Below are 24,332 nucleotides of genomic sequence, written 5' to 3'. Positions count from 1 at the left end.
AGCATATCACTAAGGGCTGACCGAAGCGAATATGTCAGCAGAGATGAGACGCAGTTTACGAGTGAGAAGGAGAAGTTACGAGAGAAGTACCGCAAATAGTGAAAATATCAGCGGTCACGCTGCGGCCATTTCTTTCCCAGCAAGGCGAAGCAACTAAGTTGCCACATCCGGGCAACAGAGCAGGGCGAGCCTTCCTAAGAGTCTTGGAATCTGTAAACGAGTTCCTTTTCTAGATTTCATAAACAAAAGGACAAAAACGTTGAACTAGCCCGAAAGTCGATCTAAATATTCACGTAAGAAGAGCCAGCTCAGTCGAAAAACAAAACAAAAAGTTTTTGTCCTCATAACAAGTTTTCTGTAGTGTTTTTGCCCAAGAACGAGTAGTAATAACAGCGGAAATGTTTGTACTAACAATACAATTTATTATGCTTACTACGGAGAAGCACTACAGACTACAAAAAGTGCTACAACGAGCACTACAGAAAAATACTGCAGAAAAACACAAAAAATTGTCGATGCCAGAAAACGACAAGGCATTTTGTCGCATTTTGACCCGGTTCTGCGGCTTATTTCGACTGCATTGCGAGAAGGAAAGTATTTGTAGTGTCTATAAGAAGGACATGCTTAAAAGTAATTGCGCTCTCAACCTGGGTCTACCGCCGCTACGGAGCCGCCTTCACAGATGCCGCGGTATGAACTGGGGTCTCCCCGACGAGGCGCCAACGTCCACGTACTCTCAACTGCGGCCGTGACCAACCGAGCGGCACCGGCGTTTCCGGGCTGTGTATCGCGACACAGCAATTCCTTCCTTCCGAACCACCAGGTCCGGGCATTTAACGGTCTTCCGACCGGCAGAGCCCAGCTCCTGCGAGCTCCCTGCGAGCCTAGCTGTGCCAAGAAAACAACGCACCTCTCTAACATCCCGACGCGCTGCGAACGCCACCGAGTGCTCTAATACGAGGCCTTCCGCACTCACGGAGGAAATATCGCTGGTGCACACGTTGCTGTTGAGGTGAGCCAACGGCATCTCCAGCGCAGCGTGTGGCGATTGCGTCGCAGTTCTAACGCCACAGTTCTAGCGCCCCATAGCCTAACCCGGCGCTCAGTCGCTAAACGGGACGGTCTTCAGGAAAGCTTTTTTTTTTTTTCACCCGGTTTTCTGCAGAAACTTCCTCTCTTCTCGAGGGTGACATAACAGCAGCCCTTCCGGTAAATGTGTAGCCACTTGCTATATCTGGAATCTACTGGCGGGCACCCCAAGTGCGAAGAAGTCGCAGCTGCTATGACGCTTATGGCGCTCTTAGAACGCCCTATAGCTGACCAACGTAATAGTCAGGCGGCGTCTTTAGAGTTGAAAGCTTCAACTATACTTAATAATATTTGAAGAGTGGCGGGACGCAAATCGTGGCAGGGCGCAAAAAACTCCGTTTCTAGGAAGCTGCAATCAAGTAACTTCAATGTGGCTGCAGAGTTGCTGTGTTCTAGGGCACAAGGAGTGAATAATACAGCCCAAGAGAAGCATTCTCTCTCTATGTGACCAAGTCCCGTTCCGTCCGAGGTGAAGATAGTGCTTTAAAAGCCCTAGATTTTAGATGTGCATGAGCTAGTACCATTTTTCTTGGGACTCACAGCAGCCGCGTAACACGGTTTAGACTAGCTACTCCGAACGCTACAATGTCGGTTGCATTATTTGACAACTTCCTCAATTCCCTGTACAATCACCTTCGTGTCTCTATGAGAAAGTCTTAAACGACATTGCAAAGGCTGTGGACGGCGCTCCATCGGCACGCGCTTCCCGCACACATTGCACATCAATCTGGCACACGCCACCTCCTCGTTTTTGATTAAAGGTACGCTAAATTTTACTGGTAGTGTTAGATTTAACTTGGTGGCGCGCCGGTTCGCAGCATATAATAACTTGCTCTGCTAATATGCCATTTACCCACCCTTGCAGTACTGCATTATTACAGCGAAAGCTGCCTAATCCCTACAAAAGGCCTATAGACTTTCTATAGACTACTTATAGAGTTTACCGCCCTCGTATAAACATTTCTTTTTATCTCTTCGTGGTGTATAGAGTGCCTATACATAGCAGTCTACTAAATGTATGTGGCCTTAATTCAATACATTTTCAATAGAAAGTCTTTACTGACGAGAGTGTATGGTCAGACTTTCTGAAGAAATTTTTATAAGGGCGGCAATGTTCTCCAATGCCGACGTGTACGTCCGCTCAAGGACATGGGACCCCAAGACTACCGCTGGTTTTTTTTTTTTTAGGAAGGGAAATGACGCAGTAACTGTCTCACATCTCGGTCGACACCTCAACCGCGCCATGAGGAAATGAAGGAAGGTGGCTGCAAAAAAAAGAAAAAAGCGGTGCCGTAGTGGAGGGCTCCGGAATAATTTCGGCCACCTGGTGATATTTAACGTAGACTGACAAAGCACAGCACAATAGTGGCGTTTGCGTTTCGCTTTCATCGAAACGCGGCCGCCGCGGTCGGGTTCAAACCTGGCTACTCCGGCTCTGTAGCCGAGCGCCCCTAGCCACTGAGCCACTGCGTCCGGTTGCGTAGTAGTTACAAGTTGCTGTAAGGAAATGAGAGTCGACCCATGTTACCATATTTGGCTGCCGCTGCCGACTCGACACGCCAAGGAAGTGGATAGACGAAAGCAGCGGACGAAAGCCGTGGAGCTCAATGCAGACAGCGGTCAGTGATTCGCATGGCGAAGGAGGGGAGGCGGAACAAATGTACGGAGCTCTGAAAAGAAGAAGGAGGTGGGAAGAAGGGGGAAGCGATCGAAGCTAGCGGACGAGACAGTCGGAGGAGAACAAGGCAGAAGGCCGGAGTGTACACTGTGCGGACTAAATGGATCGTACCGTAAAGTATGTATGGAATTAAGGTATATGGTTTAAGAGGGTTTAACGTCCCAAAGGAACTCAGGCTATGAGGGAGGCCGTAGTGAAGGGCTGCGGATAATTTCGACCACCTGGGGTTCTTTAACGTGCACCGACATCGCACAGTACACGGGCCTCTCGAACTTTGCGTTCATCGAAATGCCAACGCTGCAGCCGGGATCGAAGCCGCGTCTTTCGTGTCAGGAGCCAAGCGCCACAACCACTGAGCCACCGCGGCGGCGTATGGGATGAAGGAAGAGTTGAAAAAAGCCCAGACGAAAGGAAAGAAGAAAGGACGTGAGCAAAATCGTGTTTTGGAGCATAAAAAGACGCAGAAAGAAATAAAGGAGAGGAAAGAAAATAGATACCCCTATATTTGAGTGTACGCAACACGATGGTGGCCACCAAATTTGGACGCGACCGATTTCGATCAAATTTGGTGTTCAACCTAATTTAATAGGTCCAGCACAGTGGAGGCCCCCACATTTGGCCCACCCTCCTCCAAAATGTGACCCACCCCAACCCCAAATTTGACCTCTGCCGGTTTGCGGCAAAATTGATGTGCATCCTAATTCTAGTGTGCCCAACAAAATAGTGGCCCCCAATTTCACTCCCCCGTGCCAAGACATTTACCCACCTCAACATTGAAAGTTGACCTCCGCCAATTTGGACCAAAAATGATGTCTAACGTCAATTCAGTGGGCCCTACGCGATTGTCGCCACCGAATTTGGCGCACCCACAACGAGAATTGCCAAGCAATGAGGTACGCCTCATGTAAACAAAGTAATAAAGCTAAGTTGAAACATAGCCAACAAACAAGACCAAAAAGTCGTTCTTTCGCAATGAATCAATTTTTTTTTTTTTGCCATGCTCTGTCATCTTTTGTGTAGATGGGTGACGCTGAAGCTCACTGCATCACCTAAGTGCAATTGCTTATAAAGCAGGCCAATAACAAACCGCTATTGCGGTATTACACGTGCAATCTAGAACCGCTGAAGTCTCTACCTAATCAGCTGTAATGATTGTATAAAATATGGCACCAAGTGGTATCTGCTGCAAGCCGCACGATCAGGTACAATAATCATTCATAGTGGTTATCGCACTGTCCATCGCGAAGCTTCGCCTTCTCCACTGCCGTTGTAACTTTCGTAATAAGCATTTAGTTCGACGTTATTTCTAGGTATTGGCGCAGGCGTGTAGCACCTGGGTGACGAAAGAGCTAATATCACGGGTGCCTATGAGGGCAAAAAGAAAAAAAATGCAACATCACATATCCGCTGCGGAAGGAAATGAAAAACGCAGCCACCAGTACTTGTAAGATGATGTTTCACGAACCCACTTTCTTATATGAACCGTAATGCAGCAGCGTCAGCCACTACACTCCACTATTAAAACGTAGTTGGATACCGTATATTCTTACAGGTTTGATTGAGGAGATAGGAGAGGGTCCTTTGTCCTGCAGTGGGCATAGTCAGAACGATGATGACGATGATTCTTATAAAACAGGCTCTGAGTATCCAAGCAACTATTTCATATAATTCCCCTCCTCAAGTAATCGCATAGTAAGAAGCTGGTCCCGAAGAACGACAGTCTGTCGTAAACCGCGTAGCAGGGCATCAGACAAGCGAGCTAAATGCGGGCGCACTAATCGTGCTTTCACGAATGAGAGGCACAGTAATGTACTACAGAGTTTTACTATTTTTGCGTAATTGCCAAAAGCTACCCATAAATATCTGAAGAGAAAATAAGGAGGCTCTCATTGGTACCTCATGTGCTGGATCTAGAGCACAATGCCTCTACTACCATATTGCTTCGAATACGAGCTTAAGCAATTGCGGCTGCGTACGAAAGCATGTTTTAGCGCATTGTTAACCTAACCACGTTTGCTTTGCGTATTTCCAGTCCAATCACGAAGGGGTAAAATTTATTGCCGCAATAGAATGCACAACAAGGCTTGGCTATTGCAACTCACTTACCTAGCTGAAACTACGCTAGTCACTCGCCAGACAGGTGATTGCAGTAGGTAAAAAAGAATGGAGGTTGCGATCTGTTATATTCATATTTTACGTGCCGCGCGTTCGCAATTTTAAAATACCGCGATAGGCACCTAAACTTAAAAGTATTTTGCTGTAAAGATTTAGTTTTCTTTGAGAAACCTTTACAGACTTGCAGGTCCTCGGCAGCTGTCATGAGCACAGGCCACAAATAACTGGAACGCAGCCAGTATTATTCATAACAGTGATTGCATCGTCACCCATAGTGAGGAGAATGGCATGCTGCGTCGACGCTGATCGTTGAAGTCTACTTCACTCTCATGCTTAACAAACGCTATTTTCTACCTTAATACTGCACGCCTTTTTCCTCTAAGTGCATATTACTTACAAATCTGTATTGTTCTCTTGTTGTTATTAACAGTCGTTTTATCAGGTCTGAGGCCTTTCATCACCTTAGAGAGAAATCAACGTAGAATTGGCAAGTATCAAATAAACTTAAGGCTTCGACCACTACTGTGCCGTTTTTCTGCTAACTTCTAAAGCGTTTTAAACTGCATAATTCTCTGATATTCACTTTGTGAGCTTTTGAAACAAATAAAAGAAAATTGCTACTTACCAGCGCCTGTCCCGTGCTCTAACCGGAAATATGGGTTTGGATTTTGGATGAGATATTGCTGGAAGGAGAAAGAAAAGGCAGCATGTCAAACATGAGCAGTCGCATTTTTAAATATTCACTCGCGGTGGTGCCATTATTAGCCATAACGACCTAATTCTTTAATCGTGAAGATTATTCATAGGCCCTAGTGTTTGACGTACGGAGCGGTAATAACTAATTGTCTGTCACAACGCTCCCCTGTGCAGCGTGCTTAAAAAGTTAGAAGCTCAGGATGAAGAGAGAGATAGAAATATGAAAAGTTTAATAGCTAGCGTTAGGGGAAACTCTAGAACAGAAAAGGGCAATGACTTTATGTGAAGAACCCAAAAACCCAGCAGCGGTGAGAGGCTGTAATGGGGTTCATTGAACCAGACAATGGAAGGTGAAGTTGTGCTCAGTGAGTCCCAGCGTAGGTGTCAGGAGTACATGCGATTTTTGTGCGCTTTTATACCTGCGCATAACACATATAGAACCTTTACACCGCCCTAGGTCCCCGTGAGATTCCGAGATAGCGACGGATAGCGACCGCGCACAGGTGGTTCGACCTGATTTTGAACTATTCATGCAAATGTGCGCGGTTTGGATTGAAAAAAAAAGGCACCTACTCGAACTTAACTAGAGTGAGAAAACAGAGCTAACAGTGCTCTCAAAATAAACCCAACAGACCCATTAAGGCTAGAATAACCAATGGAACGCCAGTTGACAATTAAAGCCATTTTAATTCCGGTGACAGAAAACTTCGCTGTCCATTATCCCCGCAGTCAAATTTCATTCAGGTCTACAAGTTCGAGCAGTAAGCAGTTTACTTTTAAAACCTTTGTGTACCTGTCTGCACGTCGGTCTTTTGAAGAGGCTTGGAAAACTATATTTTCCATAACCCACAGCCCGCTTAGGATCTTGTGTTTCTGCTAAACCATAACCTGTTGATGTACCAACATAGAATCGTCCGGCAAAGCGCGCGACGTTAGCATTACAACACTTTCGCCGCTCGTTTCGGCCTCTGGCTTACATTTGGTGGAAATCAATTTTTCGACAAATTTTTGCTCTAATCCAACTGTGCGGCCTGCCCGTGCCCCCCCCCCCCCCCCCTCCCCCGCCACCGGATACAGGCCGGTGTAGTTTCGGCTACTGGCTTTGTTCCGGTGCAACGCCAGCGGTGGGGATGGGCTGGCCGCGGCCCATCCTCTGGGGATGCAAAACCCCTTCGGAGTGGCAGCGACTCCCAAGCGACTGTGAGGGCCAGTCGCGCCCGTGTGGTCCGATGCCTGAGTGGATGCGGTCCAAGTTATATTATCAGGCTGGACCCACGGAATCCGGCACGGAAGGCATGGCAAAAGTACAAAAGGTTTTCAAGTACATGCATCTACCTTTCTCCGCACGCGGGGGCGTGCAAGTCTGGCTACCGACGCGACGGTTTCTGGTTCCGGAGAAACCAGGTCTGCGGGGTGGTTCATAGTAGCCGGGCTCTAACCGACGCCTCGAGGAAGCGGTATTAGGCCGGCCACTAAGGGCCATCGCGGGGCGCCGAGGAAGGGAGTTGTACTACGACATGTGCGAAAACCGTCGATGTTGTGGAGTATCGGCGGAGTAGGCCCGGGTCATCTCACCCTAAGCCATGTTCTTGGTTTGTGCTCCGGTCAGCCCGGCCTAGAACACTCCCTCCTCAGTAGGTGTGGAGCAAGCTAGGGAAGAAAATAAGTGCATAGTTGGTTGGTTGGATGCACAGGTGGGTCCCCCCGGAGGTGTTAGGTCATGGTGCCGAGGACCGGAGGGTCGATAGGCTGACGACCTATGCCTCTACTGGTAGGATCACACCACACATACTTCCGGTGTCTGAAAAACAGTGAAAAGCACACGACGGTGGGTAGCTAGGCGATCCGAAACAACCCCTGTGAGTCGGAACAACCGACGACCTGGTCTGGGGTTGGTACTGACTGCGGAACCAGGTGTCGTGTAGGGGCCCCAGGTAGCTAACCCCGTCGTAGGTTCTCCTCTCTCCAGCGGTCGGGGCCTGTAGCGTTTGGTGGGTGGTCGGGCATTCCGTGAGTGGGTGCCGAACCATTGGGCAATCTCGACGACCTCCCGGTCATGGCCAGGCATGCTAGTAATGGACTCGAGACATTCGGAGGATGTGAACGAAAAACTCACCATCCCCATTCCCATCCCAAATCCCATAACCCGTTCTTCCAACCCCTTCCGCTAATTCCCAGGGGAGATCAGGGGAGTCTCCCCGGGTCCGGTCGCCCGGCTGTGGGTCGCTATAGTAGCATTTCCTTTTTGATTACTTTCCACCCTCGGGTGGCAAAATTTCAATTGCCTCAGGGCCACATCTTTTATATTACATTTGGAATTACACCCGCGATAGAGTACTGGTGCGGGAGAGGCCATTACTTTTATTCATTTTTTTGCCTCGAGTTATATTCGGTCACTCATGTCACATTCAACGCAACTGTGAGGGACAAGATGCTTGTCTTTCTAGACGAACATATGTATAGTTCCTGCAACGGCATTGGTGACAAAAAAAATGGTGTCATGATTGCTTCGTTTCTTACACTTCCGAATGAGTGGTGCATCGTGTCGTGTAGAGCGGGCAGCCCAGGTACCGAGCAGAATCGCTCTGTGGAGCAGGAGTGACAACAGGCTCGTCAAAGTTAGCGGCGAAACTGATAAGGTATGCGCAAACGGGAAATGGCAGGCCGGCGCAAGCCTCATATTATCGATTCGTAAAAAGCTTCCGCTCTGCAGGTTCTGCACCACGAGACAGTCGCACTTTCCAGGGTGCATAAAACGAATGGTGTTTCACATACACACGCACATGTCGGGGTCGTTTCAATTACTTCCGGTTCTCGGACCTTATAAATGGCTGTCATATTAGCGTGACCTCTGCCGGAGACTTTCTTCACGTGTCTACATGTAGGGATGTGGAGTAGTGGCCGTTCCAGCTTTTGGGGGCATGTTCACTCCAGGGCTACTTTACATAGACTACCCTTTCCAAAAGTACAACGGACGTGGTAGCCGCCAGAAATGGGTCGCATCGACACGACGTTGGAGGGTGAGGTTCGGGAATGGGTCCAGGGGAGAGCAGCTTCTCTCTCTCCCTCCCACTACAGAGCGTATGCAGAATGAAATGGCATACCTGTGCCCGTAGTTTACCAAGTTTCCCGTTTTATAGGACCAGCTCCTAGTCGTGCTCGTAAGAAAAGGACCATTCAACACAAACATGGGCGGGAAGAGCACAGGTACAGGAGCCTTTCCGTGTACTCTTCGCGCCATTGTTTGTGTTGCGCAGTACCGTGCTTAATGATACACGCTCGACTTGCCCAACAACGTGCACTCTTATCCTGTAGTTTTCTTCTACGTTACTACCTCTGCTGCTTTGACGACAGTTTAGAAAAGACTGGTCTGCTGGTCCCCAGATGCCCTCTGTATGATTTGTGTCATGAAATTTTTTGACCGAGCTGTCGGCTCAAAAATCTAAGTTTCGTGCACTTTTAAAAATGATCTTGAAATCGTCACGGTGTCTCAGTGCTTGCGGCGTAAAATTCCTGGGCACGAATTCCAGCCTCAGATCGTGGCTGCGAAAGCCTCATTTCGATGATGGCGAAATATATAAACACCTGTATTCTAATATTTGATATTATCTGAACAAGTTTACTGGATTTCACCCACGTGGAAGAGAATTAATCAAGGAAGCAATCACTCATCATCATTCACCTAAGCATAGCCATATACGGCTCCAAGAAGAGCTATGCAGGGCCCTCAGAATCTCCGCAGTTGAGTTACACTACCTCTTGTCGCAGGGCTGGAACTCAGGACAGCCGCTTGTGCGGGGCAGTTTTACCTACGAAGGTAACCAGGAGGGCTAGCAGGTCGCAGAACGTGGCTGAATTCATTGATAACTATAAATAATTGTCTAATAAATGATTTATCAACTACTGATTCCTCTCTTTACTGAAATCTTGCTCTCCATCGAAGGATTCTCCGAAATGCATTGGACAACAGCGTTTCCGCTTCCAGTTGTTAATCAGCCGTCCTGGTTAGCTCAATTGGTAGGGTGATGGCCCCGGGAGAGGCCGTTGTCCAGAAAATTCTAAGGTTCTGAAAAAATTGTGTACGCCTTTCTTTCGTAGCCATATGGCCACGCTCAGGTAGAATGAATAATTACTCTCTTAATCAATGTTTTGGTACAGGTTATGATATTTTACTAAGCGGGGGCCTTCGACAAAGGTCTGGAGGGCTTCACCAGGTTCCTTGTACGTCTCAACCCCCCATTTCGCTCTTCAAAATGGTTGTTCAGTCTTTTCTAAAATGCAATCATGTTTCTCATATCCACACAATCCCGCTTTTCTGCGCGCAATTGTCTGCGTTGCCGCCGGCCGGGCAAGTAACACCTAAGATCATGTCTGTAGGGAAGTTTGGTGTGTGCTGACGAATAAAGTCAAAATTATTCTTGTCTTTGTCAAAAGCTTTTAATCCACCGTGGCCATGCCAGAGCAGAAGCTTTGTACAGCCCTTTGGTCCCTGGAGTTTTTATTTTGGCCAGATTTTTTTTTTTGCTCCGTGATTTTACAATGCCTCAGGCCCAAACCATTTCGTAAAAAAAATTTTAGCTTATGGTGCAAGTATTAATTGATTTACAGGTATGGCGTCGAAATCGGACATCAGGACTTAATGAGTGGTGGTGGTAGTGGTTTTTTATTAAAATAATAGTAAAAGGGAAGGAAAAGATTTTTGCTAGCCCCGGCATCTGCCATCGATACTGAAGGACTTAATGGGCGGGTGCGTTTTTATGGAGGCATAACGCTAAGGCACCCGTGTGCTGTGTGATGTCAGTGCACGTTAAAGATCCCCAGGGGGTTGAAATTATTCCGGAGCCATCCACTACGGCACCTCTTTCTTCTGTCTTCCTTCACTTCCTCCTTTATCCCTTCCCTTACGGCGCGGTTCAGGTGTCCAACGATATATGAGACAGATACTGCGCAATTTCCTTTCCCCCAAAACCAATTATTATTATTATTATTATTATTATTATTATTATTATTATTATTATTATTATTATTATTATTATTATTATTATTATTATTATTATTATTATTATTATTATTATTATTATTATTATTATTATTATTATTATTATTATTATTATTATTATTATTATTATTACACTGCCAAGAGCACAGCGGGAGGCTGCCACTGAGGGCAGGTGTACCCCAGGGGTCAATTTTATCTCCATTGCTCTTTAATTTATATACATATGTCTTGAGTTCGATAGTATCCAAATGCTCAATTTTCCAGTACGCGGATGACAGTTTTGTTAGCAAAGCACATTAATTATGAGACTGCGGTGGATTTGTTGCAGGAAAACATAAATAATGTCATGAAATGATTTGCTGAGGACGTAATTTCAGTGAACACGAAGAAAACAAAGATTATGTGTTTCAGAAATCCTTTAAAAACGTCACTTATAGATAAGCCAGTATTTTTGTTTGAGCATGTTTCAGGTCATTGTCAACCGGTGGAATATGTAAATTCGTACAAATATCTGGGTGTGGTCTTCGACGGCTGCTTATCATGGCATGAACACTTAGCTTACGTATGTTCGAAGCTTCGTAAGGCTTCATGGTTACTTTTTAACGTGAAATCTTTGGCGCCCTTGGCCGTGAAAAAAATTATTACGCATGCGCTCGCGTACAGTGTCCTTAAGTATGGCATCACTGTTTATGCTTCATGTCCTTCCCGCTGGCAAGACCGTTTGAATCCGCTCTTGAAAAACATGTCAAACTCCCTTGCATATAATTCCCCTCTGCCATCCGGCACTAACGTTTTTCAATGGCTCAGTCTCCCATCATTTCGCTCTTTATTTGTTCAAACAGTCGTTCGTCGCCATTTTTGGAATTCCAACTTTTTCGTGCTGAATGTTCAGAGTAGAAAGTTGCGGAAGTTGACTCGTTATTTTGTACCGCGGAGTTCAACGCGGTATGGTAGATCAAGACGCCGCGTTTATGTTCCTGAAATCTTTAATGAATTGCCTGATTAACTTTCTGAAGTGACCTCTTTGCGGAACCTGAAAACGCACTTGAAAGCTTTATGTTGACTGCGGTCGCTCTTTGTTTATCAAGTAATTGCGTGTGATTCTGTTTTGTTCTGTTACCTTTTTGCATACTACCTATCTTGGAGCTCTATTCGTGAATTTTGTAATAATTTAACTTTAGTGTTCTTTGTAGCGATTAGTGTTTTCTATTGATCCGCCATTTTGTCGCTTTGCTTTGACTGCCAGGCTTAGTCCGGCAAGCCTCTTGTTGGCTTTGACGGGCAAGAACCTCATTTGTACTGTATACAAAGTGGCAATAAAGACTATTATTATTATTATTATTATTATTATTATTATTATTATTATTATTATTATTATTATTATTATTATTGATATATATATATATATATATATATATATATATATATATATATATATATATATATATATATATATATATATATATATATATATATATATATATATATATATATATATATATATATATATATTAATAGCAAGCACAAACTACTCATTTTAGGGGATTTTAATACTCCAGGTATTAACTGGAATACCTTTACATATTCTCACAACAATCATTATGTAGTTAGTAAGTGCAACCGGCTTCTTGATTTCACAGCTTTTAACACCTTGCAGCAACACAATTTAATTGAAAACTGTTGTGGTAATGTTCTTGACATTTGTTTATCTAATTTTGAAAATGTTCGAGTCTCGACATCTGACATCTCACTTACTCGCTGTGACAAATTTCATCCTCCAATTCTAATAACGGCTTCGGTTTCTGTCCCACCTTCTGCTAATTCAAAATGTGCGGGGAATTCCCCCCGTTTCGCTTACGCACTTGGCGACTCTGATGTTTCGAACTACCGCCCCATTTCTCTTCTTTGTGCAACCTCTAAGCTTTTTGAACTAGCTTTGCACAAAGTACTTTCCTTCCACCTCAAACATTTAATCATACATAATCAGCATGGTTTCATAAAAGGTCGTTCTACTACAACTAACCTTGTGACCTTTATGACGTATACATCAGCTGAAGTCCTTCAGAGGAGTCAGGTAGACGCTGTGTACTGTGATTTGAGCAAAGCTTTCGACGTTGTTACTCACTCAATACTTCTTCAAAAGCTTCTGCTGTTTGAGATCGACGTTTCAATTGTAGCCCTCATACGCAACTATCTTCTTGATCGGTCCTGCTTTGTCAGTGTAAATGGACAGACCTCATTTGTTTACACTCCAACCAGCGGAGTTCCTCAGGGCTCGGTATTAGGCCCGCTTCTGTTCTCTGTTTTTATCAATGACGTTTCCTCCGTTGTCAAAAACTCCTCGTTTCTCCTTTATGCGGACGATATAAAAATGTTCAAGGCAATACATACTCTTCATGATTGCTTGTCATTGCAATCGGACATATCCGCCTTCTCTGATTGGTGCTTGAAGAATGGGCTCACTCTCAATTCATCTAAAACCAAGGTTGTCTCATTTACGCGTAAAACGCACAGTCTTCTCTACTCGTATTCTGTGAATGGTAGGCTGCTGCCCAGGGGTGATGAAATTAATGACCTCGGCGTACTTTTCGACCGCAGCCTCAGCTTCTCCTCTCATACAAAACGCATTGCTCTACGGGCTATGCGTACACTCGGCTTCATCTGCAGGCTTTCGAGAGAGTTTCGAGCCCCACTTCCTTTCTTAAAGCTCTACCTCTCCATATGCTTGCCGCTTTTGGAATATGCGTCTGTTGTTTGGAACGGCACTTGCCAGTCGAACTGTGAAAAAATCGACAGAGTTCAGCAAAAGTTTTTACGCATATTTCAACATCGGTTTTCTTGCAAAACTTCCAGCTCTCGTTCCAGAAGGAGTAACTCATTGCAGCTTCCTTCTCTTAGCTGCCGTCGCGTGAGGGCAGATATAATTTTCTTGTATAAACTTCTTCATGGTCACATTCTATGCCCTCAGCTCCTAGCGCGTATCCTTTTGCGTGTACCGCGAAAGAGCATAAGGGAATTCAGACCATTCCATGTTTCTGCGCTCCTGCACTACCTCTCCCCTCTGGACAGAATGCAAAAGTTGTTCAATTCTCTTTGTCCTCACCTTGATATATTCGAAAATTCTCTCCCTTCTTTTATATTAGATGTCCGTGACGTTCCACTTTGAGCACTCTTTTTCTCATACATAACTTCCCCTTTCATGCATTTTGACTTTACTACACTTGTGCATATGCACTGGTATTATATTGTTTTTTTTTCTCCTTAATTGTTCATCACGTCTACTCGTTTTCATTAATGTTATTTCTTTAATACTGTGTACTCACGCCTGATTGTCTGTAACGCGTTCACTAATTACATTTCTTATTGTGTATGATTGTATTTCTAGCTTGTATTTCAGAGGTTTCTTATTCGTTCATATTAGTATTGGCTTTATTCTTGTTTGTATTTTGCTATATGGTGTACTTGGCTGTTATCGGTCGTTCTTGTGTTCATTCTCTTTGTTTATTGTTTCATTAGTTGTTTATATGTCTGTTGCCTGTTCTAGCTGTTTTCATTTACCGCTGTTCTCGCTGTTTTCTTGTTTTCACTTTTTTGCTTCATGCTTGCTGTCACGCCTAGTTTATATGTCTTTTTTTCTATCGCCTTGACTGCTGCATTACCGCTCGTGAGTCTCTTCCTTTGTGGAAGACAAATTTACGTTTTGTGCGTGTGAATGGTGTACCAGCACCAAGACCTTTGGGTTGTTCCTGGGCACCGAAAAAATAAAGATTGATTGATTGATTGATTGATTGATTGATTGATTGATTGATTGATTGATTGATTGATTGATTGATTGATTGATTGATTGATTGATTGATTGATTATTATTATTATTATTATTAATGGGTGTCAAATTCAGAAGAGATGCTTTCGTTTACCGCAATTGGCAACAAGGAAGTGAACAAAAAAATTCTTATTTTGTGATGTGGAGAACTGTAAATAAGGCTTTTTTTCACACTTTGTAAGGGATATACAGATCTTGCAGTTTCCACAAAAAAAGGCCTCTTTCTACTGTTCACCTCACGTTTTGTATAATTTCTCCTCACTCTTGGCACTAACAGGCTTGTGTTCCAGCTTATTTTGCGTCACGTCCGCAACACACATGCTCAAAGCTTGCATAGCCTTCCTCGAAGACGACTGCGGATAAGATGAAGGCTTCCCCAAATCTGAAACGCGCCCTCTTCTACCGAGCTGCATGAAGCGCTTTAGCAACGCTCGGCGCAGAGCCCAGCACATCTAAGTTCTAAGCTTGCGCGAGGCATAATGCGTCTGGCCTGCACCTGTTTTCAAACAAGCTATTTACTATAGAAGAATACATAAACTGAAAGATGTGTCAGCATCTTTCAAAAATGCTGTTCTGCAGAGGTAACAAGAAATTTCTTCTGATTCATAGGCTTATGCGACGCAGAAATCTCTCGGCAGGGGAGATAGCAGAAGCTTTTTATGAGCACATCGAATAGATGTTCTCATAAAAAAGTAGCCAAACACGCTGCATTGCTCCCAGCGCAGAGGGTGCGCCACACGTTCTGTATGAGCGGCGAGGCGCGAGTTGTAGTGTGAGTTCCCCGGTCGCTTTTTGCAGCTCACTGCCGATGCTCACAGGAGGAGGAGAGCGTTAAAAAAGGGAATAAAAGCTTAAGTTCAGGCGTCCAATTATTCTCACTGTTCTTTTTCTCTGGTTCCTGTTCGCCGACATCTGCATTGTCATTTCCTGGCTCGATTCGAAGATTCACCTTGTATAATAGCGAAAATTTTCATTTTCCATTTCATCAAAAAGCTAATATGGCAAGTAATATTCATGTAAGCAGTCCAAAAATTAATCAGCATTGGAGTATCCGCAAAAATACTAGGGGATGCTCTTCTAGACAGATCATCTATCATTACCCAAGGGCCACCGCTGACCACCGTTGAGCCCTGGTGGTGTCAAAATCGCACATGTCAAAAAACGTGTTGCAGCGCAGCGCCTACGCCTTCAATAATACTTATGACAAGGACATGAGCTTGGATAGACGTTTCACAAATTGCATAAAAATCTGAGTGCAAAAGAACGAATAGTTATCGGGATATAAATCTACAAATTTGATACACATCGGCTTCTTCACCCCATGCCTACCATGCAGCTGCTCATTCTTCCTTACACCGCACAGCTCAATGGAAATGCGTAAAAAGTGATACCGATAGCAAAAGGCATACCAGGGGAGCTACCATTTTAAAAATTAATAGTATTTCGGCTTGTTACTGCGGCACCAGCGGAATATTTGTAATGTGGTGTCAGTTGACGCCACCAGGACTGAAAGAGCTAGCGGCGGCGTGGCTTGCGGTGGCTCTTGGACCAGTACCGAGATAGCCCTTCCTTCGCTATAACCTTCATTGAAATTACTCAAAAACCCTCTGCTACAGACCCCGCTGCGGTGTCTCATTGGTTATGGCGCTCGGCTACTGATCCAGAGAACCCGGGTTCGAACCCGACCGCGGCGGCCGCGTTTCGATAGAGGTGAAACGCTAAGGCACCCATGTACTGTGCGATGTCAGTGCACGTTAAAGATTCCCAGGTGGTCCAAATTACTTCCGAACCGTCCACTGCGGCATCTCTTTCTTCCTTTCTTCTCTCAGTCCTCCTTTACCTCTTCCTTTACATCGTGTTTCAGGTATCCGTCGATATGTTAGATATATATACTGTGCCATTTCCTTCCCCCCAAAACCAAACAAAAACCCTCTATTACGGCATCTCTTTCTTCTTTCACTCCCACCTTCCTCACCTTCCTCGTGGCACGGTTTAGGCGTCCGCACAGAAGTGAGACAGTTATCTCGCTTTTCATTTCCTGATAACCAATCAACATCCCCGTGCTCTTAACTTTCCTGAGCTCTGCCGGTTCCGACAACGACCACGACGAGCAAGCCATGAACAGACGCCTAAGAGCTGCGCTTCAAAAACAGAACAAAAACGTCACCGAACACTTTTCAAAGTATGATAACTATTGATGAATAGTCCACAAGTACCCGGCTACCGCTATACTGAGAGGAGTGGCTTGCAATTTTCTCTGCGCAACGTTTGTCTGAAAGTAATATCAAGTAAAATTTCTCCTTCTAGCCTCACAGACGAACTGATGATGGATTTTATCGGCATCTCTTTTAAATTGCGACGGAGACTGTAGCCTCCTTGTGTAGCAAATTTAAACGTGGCATTCTTTAAAATAGTTAATGCCCATATCCACGTCGCACAGAAGACAAGAGAAACCTTTATGAAAGATTTGTGCTATCTTGAGTTGCCATTATGTCGAGTCGATTGACGTGCTGTTTAACGCGTTCTAGGCTGTTAATAAGCTCAATGTAACACCCACTGTATTTCCAACTTAAAAGTCTGCAAAATGGAGGCGCGGATGTGCCAAAGCTCCTAACGTGCGTTATTTATCAGTTGTTTTCGTACTGTCATTCTCAAAACTGCATTTACACTGCATTGGTGTGTTCAAACTTTTTTACTGGCCAAAAGGGGGTACAGATCGCTCATGAGACCATTTTCTGTTGAGTGCAGTGTGTCGAAGATTTCTTTGCAAAAAAAAAAACTGTTTCGGCGTGGTAACACGACAAGACAGAGGAAAAACAAGGTACGTGACGCGACTTGCAACTACTTTTACGGAAGCCTTTGTCAAGAGATATATGATTTTGCGCCCACATTCGACGCAAGATAACACCGCGACGAGCAAACCAAGTTTACGAAAAGAAATCGAAAGCAAGACACGTGCGGTCCAAGCTACAAAGAGCAGTCATAGTCCGAAGATTGAGCACATCTAATTGACCCAAAGAGGCTGCTATTCACTGTTGAGCAACGGCAACTAACTAATGCACTGGCTCCTCAACGAAGAAAGACAGAATCCACAAAAATCACTGTTTCCACATGGTCTTCATTTTTGTCGAAAATCACTTGAGTGCAAATAACCGGCTAATGAGGGGAATCTTTGCAGCGCACTGGTCGGTGCTTCCCACAAGCATCAAAAGAGTTAGCATGATATTTTAACAACTCCTTGGCAGGAGTTTCTGTTCGAAGGCCACTATCTCATTAGATGTCTCAGTCCACAACCTTCTAAGTTCGCGTAGTTGGCATGAGTGAGGGTATAGCCGAAACGGAAAGTTAACTCTACCCACGTCAGGCGCTGCCAGCTCTCTAATGCAGAAGCCGCTAATGTAGGTGCCATTGGCCGGGCATTTTGATTGCTTGATGGACGCCGAGAACGCAGAGCTGTGCACGCGTCACGGTCAAACCCTGATCATATGTTGCCGAATATGTGACGGCAACAAATCTCCGGCTCTGCACTGTTCATAAAGTTCTATTGATATGTGGTCGTTTGTTACCAAAAACAAATCAGTGTTTTGGGTGAAGAATATGTCGAAGTTGGAGCCCTGTTGCTATCAGTGAATTTCACGTAACAAGAATAAATATGGACGGCTGATATAGAAGGTGAGAAAAAGGTCCTAAAAATGTCATGAAAAATTAAGAAAATTAGCAAGCATGAGTGGAAAATCATTCTGGACACATACAGCGGTTCTTAACTGCTCAGTGAAAATAGGGTATTAATACCGGAGAGCGGTAAGCACGGCGAAGTGCACCGACAGACAGAATAAATATAAATTAAACAGAAAAACAGTCTTTCAGCACCTATGCTATTCTTGCTGTTCAGAGTAGCATGCCAGCAATATTGAAACGCCGGCTAAATTCTCTGTTTCTTCATTAAAGAGTCTCTCTCTCTCTCTCTCTCTCTCTCTGTCTACGCAAAACAAAGCGAACTGCTAGCCAACGTTTCGACAAGAGGACTTGTCTTCGCAGGCAAGTCGTCTTGTTCACTTGTTAAACTCTTGCTTATTTTGTCTTTTTGTGAATAGTGCCTTTTTCCAGCCCTCTCTTCCGCATATGCATATTTGACAAGCTGGAAAATCTGTATACGAGTCATTTGTTTAAGTAAACTATAGTTCCCAGCAAATCGGTTCATCGTTCCTTGGTCTGTCATAGGGAAGAAGTCAAGCTGAGCTGCAAGACTAAAGCACCTTTCTTAACAGTGTTTTAGTTTTCGATCTCCTTTCTCAGTTTATCCTTTCAATGCATCATCACCTAAGCCTTGCCGCGTCTAGCGAAAATTGCTGCTCAACCTGATGATGAACAATTTTCAGTCATTAGCAGGCCCGCAAAGTGTTTTTTTTTTGCATAACGCAGAAATTTGTAAAGTCTATCTTCGCAGTAATAGAAGATTTGAAAAAATAATATCGTTAATAAATAAAGGTAATATTAATAAAATTAATAAAAAAGATTCTCTAGGTCGACACAGGTCTTGCAGCTTACTCGAGGAAAGTCTCAAAACCCTTTCGTTCCTTTGTTTTCGGCCACTGAGAAAACTGGCGAGGACAGTGGCACTGGCATTTGATGTAAGGCAGCTAGGTCCATATGCGTAGCGGTAAATTATATTTGGTTGGCTGATTCATATTATTCGTTGCTTGGTACCTGCTACAGGTGGCAGCAAATGATATCCGTTTATTTCCTTTTATTGCGTCTTGTATTCCAGACAAGTTGTTCATCAAGTACAAAGAATACATCAATGGAAAACCTTAATAAGTCAGTTTACGCAATATTTATTTGCCCAATACAATGCTCACGGTTGTATTTGCGATCTGAACGTAAGCGTCACTTCTGGAGTGAATGGTTTTCTTCAATCCTGCTATAAAGAACGGGCTGTAATAAGTTTGAAATCAAGGTTTGTCATCATGTCAATTATATTCGCAAACAGAACGCGTTATAAGCACCTGCAAGGGGTTATGTGACTGGGCTCACACCCGCAATGGCAGCTGGCTCATTTTTGGCTTCCCACATGGTATTTAGAGAAGAGAGCGCCGGCATAAGATTGTTAACAACCCAAAGGCCGAAAAAGAGAAAAAGGGAGGACGGAAATCAAGGACGGGAGGTAGACAAGAAAAATAAGATCACAATTAACTAAGTAAGAAATTAACATTGGGAAAATTCATAGTATTTAGCTTGAAACCATGACCCTTCAAGAAACGCAGCACTGCCCGCAGGACTTCAAACATCGACGATCGCTGTGGCCACTGTTCAAGTGCCGTCATGTCCGTTAGCGGGCGAGGATCCAAAACGGTCCTGAGAGTGACGTAGCACCAGCGTGCAGTAATTTATCAGGGAGCATGTATGGCTAAAGGTACTTACTTGGCCGACAAAAAAGCCCAAGTACACAAAAATAAAAAGATGCAGACTACTCGCCGAACGTGCATTTTAAGCTTAACTGTAAAGCTTAACTGGGAACACCGAGTTAATGCGCTCGCGCGTCCATACAAAAAGTTAAGACAAACAAAAAAAAATTTGATTAATGCTTTAATAATTAATACAGTTTATTAGGTCGCACTGCCCCTAAGCGCACCGAGCTAAGCAGAATGAGCAGCAGCGGTTAGGATGAGAACGTGATTCGAATGATGCTTTCCCAATAGCTTAACCGAAGAAGTTGGGGTGATAGGCGGTTGCCTGGTAGCACCTAGCAGCTCGTTACTACAACCGACAACTGAGGTCATGCTAGCGCACATATCTGCATTTGGTTTAATTACTCAAATTTGCTGTTACATGAGCTGAGTCATTCTTAGTCCGGCGCCTCTCTCCTCTCCCTATATAAGTAGAGAAGGGGAGGGTGCAAAGTTTTTACGTCGGGTTTTACGTCTCAAAGCTGCTCGGACTATGAGGGACGTTGTAATAAAGGGCTCCGGATAATTTCGTCCACCTGGGGTTCTGTAACGTTCAGTGGCATCGCAAAGTACACGGGCCTCTTCAATTTCGCCTCCATCGAAATGCGACCGCCGCGGCCGGGTCAGGAACCAAGGAGAGAGGAGAAATTGGGTGGAGAGATAGATGGTTGGCAGGTGGCAGGTGTGACCACCTGCCAACTAATAAAAACTAATAAAAAGCTCCTTTCTGCTCCAGTGCTTAAGGGAAGAGAACTCCGTCTTCAAGCGCGGAAATGGATGGACAACTATCGCACACATCTGCTCTGTTTTCTATTCCTTTGCACTGCAAAGGGCATCGAACAGCTTTAGGACCGTTTGATGCCCGTGGTTATATAGGGTGTTAGCTTTACTGAAATCTGGAGTGCACGTGCAGCTTCTATAAGTATGTTGCTAGGTGTAAGTTTGGTGAGCCTCTCAGGTAGCTTCCCAGGTAGCACGAAATAAGCCCGCGCAGATATTACCGCCTCGAAATGAAGAAAAGGGGTCAGCGACAGTTGTACCGCTGCCCCGGCTGCAGCGCTTACTCCCAAGTTCATTTCCAGCTCTTGGCCCAGGTGGCACATTCTGGCACAGGTGGCCCAAATGCCCTCATTGTGCAGACCCGTCAGGATAGCATCCTCATTGACCGGCACGCGAACTTGGGAGCTTTCGGTTCATACATGCGACCACTACGTTATTCTCCGGTCAGTGAGTCATATGTACAGTACGGTTCGCTGTTAAAGGAAACATGCGATCTTATGGTCGCCGCGCTTTACTAAGCGCTGCCGCCTACAACCGGCAAAACGGCTGGCACCAGACGCATCTGCTGAAGGAGCAGTCGGCCGTCTTAGTGCAAAGGCACCTTATGCCGGCGATGCTCGCCCGGTATCGCGGCAGTGCTTCACGATGTGCTGCAACCATGTGATCGCATGTTCAGTTTAGCAGTGCCCCCCCCCCCCCCTCCCAGCATGCTCTTCAACTCTCGGATCAAAAAGAAAAAGAAGCGCTGGATGCATATTCCCACGAGCGGATGACGCACCTCTGGAATGAAAGACCGGCCGAGAAGAGACTTTAAAAGAGAGTGGCTTTGAAGTCTAACCGAGTGGAAGCACTAAATGTGGACCATTTTGTCTGGTAACCGCCGTTTTTGAAAGAAAAATTGCTGATAATTCCGGTGCTTATGTTTTTTTTACATCTTTCCCGTCTCATCGGATGGAGAGAAGGTGTTCTCTGACTGCCGTGCGTGCTTGTTTACTGATTCTTGATCGCCTGTGACATCTTCCTTAAGACGACAATCCATAAGGAAGGGCTTTTCTTTTAGGTGAGAAACTCCTGCCTTTCGTGCCAGTCCACAGACGCTCGTGCGACCAATTTAGATTTTTCTTCCGGCTAGGGTGACCACGTGAGCGCAGAGTCCGCAAACCAAGCCGAGTGCCCCGCGAAACCGACAGAATACACTAGACAGAATCTCCATAGGCGCGATGTCTCACATTGCGTCTGACGCGCGAGGATACACGAGAACCAGGGCTGATAACGCGCTGAAGAATGCTGGATTGCTTCTTATTAGGTCCAACAACTGCGACCTAGATATTTGTCGAGCACATGGCATGCGTGACTGTTAACCAATCCAAAGAACAAACTATTCAATTGGAGGGAAGACTTAGGCACCACCTTAAGGGTATCAGGCGATAGCGTAATTGGTTAATGCCCATATGTGCAGAAGGTCATCCTCTACATTCACAGGTCCCTGGTAGTCCTCATATTTCCCCAGGCGCAGTCGTGTAGCGGTTGTGATGCGCCAGTGCCCAGCGATGGCAGGTGCTACCACCGATGAGGCTAAATTGCGTCACCCAGGTTTCCCTTCCCTAGCGACCAACCATTAATTCAACTGCCACCTATCACGGCGGGCAGTTTGCTCACTATCCGGTGGGCTTGTTGTGATGACGCCGAAAGGTCACGTGACCTGCGTGGCCCATCTGCCTCCGAGGTTGCTCTCTGGGGACCACCTCACAGAACCATGCCCGTGATTTACCGCTCAAAGCCCGACGCCGACACCGACAATGCCGACACGGACGCCGACAACGCCAAAACCGGATTTTCTGTACAATGGGGCCTAACGCTACGCCCGGCGATCTTCGTTGTTCTGAACATGAGCCTCTCGTAGTTCGTCGGGGCAACCCAGGGCACTAGCTGTGAGGGGTTCCCACCAACAGCGTCGTCGCTCAATGTCGCAACGAAGAGCCCACATGTTCATCAGCTGCTTTATGCAGATGTTATCTCGGGCTGGGTGAGGTAGTTCACGTTGCATAGTGTTAGGAAAGGGTGGATGCGGTGGCATTTCGTTATCCCCGGCTTGCCCTGGGCGGGAGCGATATGCTGGAATAGGGTTGGCCAAACTTCCCCTCTCTGGCACCTGCCTCTAAAGGCAGCCGCACTTCAAGATGCTTGCTTCGCGAATGGGGCATCGCAATGCGCAGGCCCAGTGAACAATCGCTGCATGAAAGGGATTCGCTGTTACCACTGGCTTTGCTGTAAGAATACTTTAAAAATTGCCCCACCGACCTTTATATTGCCGCTCTTCAATAAAAAGATCAATTTTTTATAGCACTTTGCATAGGCCGGTATAGGCAACCCTGCGCTAGAAGTTGCTTAATTTTTTTGCTTTGTTTTGTTCTGTATTTATTACTCTGTTAATGCTCGAACTGAGGGTGGGAGTGGCAGTCAACCGCAATGAAAAGGGAGTGTGGGTGTGTGTGTGTGTGTGGGGGGGGGGGGGGGGGGTTTAGCTGTGGAGAGGGGAGAAGGGAGAGATGTCAGGCTGCCTATTGGGAAAGCTCTGGATTGGGTGGGGGGAAGGGAGCGGAGGGGAGCAGTAAGAATTGACGCCTGCAAGTCAGAGCTCCACCACCGAGACAGGTAACGGTCAGCGGCAGTGTACTGCATTTTCCCTCCCTGCCGTGTTGTCGTACGATTCCGCTCGCTTAGCCTTTGTCTGCCATCACGATTCGCTGCTTTCCCCGATCACGGAGCCACACAGGTTGCCTCCAACCACGCGACGCGAACAACCCGACGAGAGGCTCGTTAGCCCGAAGCTCAGGTCGTGGGCGTCTCTCTCAGTCTCGCCACCACGCCGAGTACTCGACACCGCGCCCGATCAGCGTCCGTCATGTGGTGCTCACTCTCACACACGTCGTCCCTGCCTTCGCGAAAAGCAGCAGGGACAACATCGGCAGCGCGGCCGAGCTCCGGATCAGCCAGAGCTCATACGCCTCCTAATCCTCCGGGGGCCACTCCTCCGGGCACGGACGCGGATGGCGGAGCGTAAAAAAGTGCGTCGCCGGGGGACGCGTTTCCCGGTAAATAAATGATTGCGCGCGCAACGGTCGTGTAATCCCGTTAGCGGAGCCAGCGTCTTGCGTGGTACTTCGCGATTAATCCCGCGCGAGGCAGTGGGAAAAGGGCGACGAGTGGGCGTTGGGGGGGAGAAGGGAGGTCGTTGACGAAGGATATTGGGAGTTTGGTCCACCTCGCTTTCAATCAAACGGGAAAAAAAAACAAAAAAACGCGAGCCCAAGTTCCAAACGTCGGCCTCCCGACAGAGAGAAGAACGACTGAAGTGTTTTTTTTTCGTTTTTAGGGCAATAAAGGTCTCTTAGGCGATTGCTACCTTGCAACTTTCAGGAAATGTTTTTCGAACAACTCCTCCGGACCTTGCCGAGCAGACCAATTTTGCTTCTTCGACCTGCCTCTTACGTTGGTGCTAATGACTATGTCAGAGATCTTTAAAAACCCGTCGAGGTGAAGTAGCCCACTTGATTGAGGTAAAGGGTACAAGTATTCTTTGTGTCCGTTTTTCCTTTTTTTAATGCGAAAAAAATACAAAAATATATTGTCTGAAGCTTCGCTGTAATTATGCTTCAAGAACTTGACAAACATTTCAAATATTTTTTTTTTGCTTACACAGAT

The 24,332-nt window shown here is 45.7% G+C and overlaps 1 protein-coding gene across 1 annotated transcript in view; it reads right to left on the bottom strand.

Moving 5' to 3' along the window:
* Positions 1-24,332, bottom strand: part of LOC144093951 (corticotropin-releasing factor-binding protein) — a 121,465-nt gene that overhangs the window by 61,470 nt on the left and 35,663 nt on the right. Inside the window, exon 2 of the mRNA XM_077627722.1 lies at positions 5,508-5,565. Coding sequence (XP_077483848.1) covers positions 5,508-5,565 — 58 coding nt within the window. The remainder of the gene's footprint in view (positions 1-5,507; positions 5,566-24,332) is intronic.

Source organism: Amblyomma americanum, chromosome 6 (genome assembly GCF_052857255.1).
Source record: "Amblyomma americanum isolate KBUSLIRL-KWMA chromosome 6, ASM5285725v1, whole genome shotgun sequence".
Lineage (NCBI taxonomy): Eukaryota > Metazoa > Arthropoda > Arachnida > Ixodida > Ixodidae > Amblyomma > Amblyomma americanum.
Note: the sequence above shows the minus strand (reverse complement) of the source record. Positions and strands in the feature narration are given on the sequence as shown.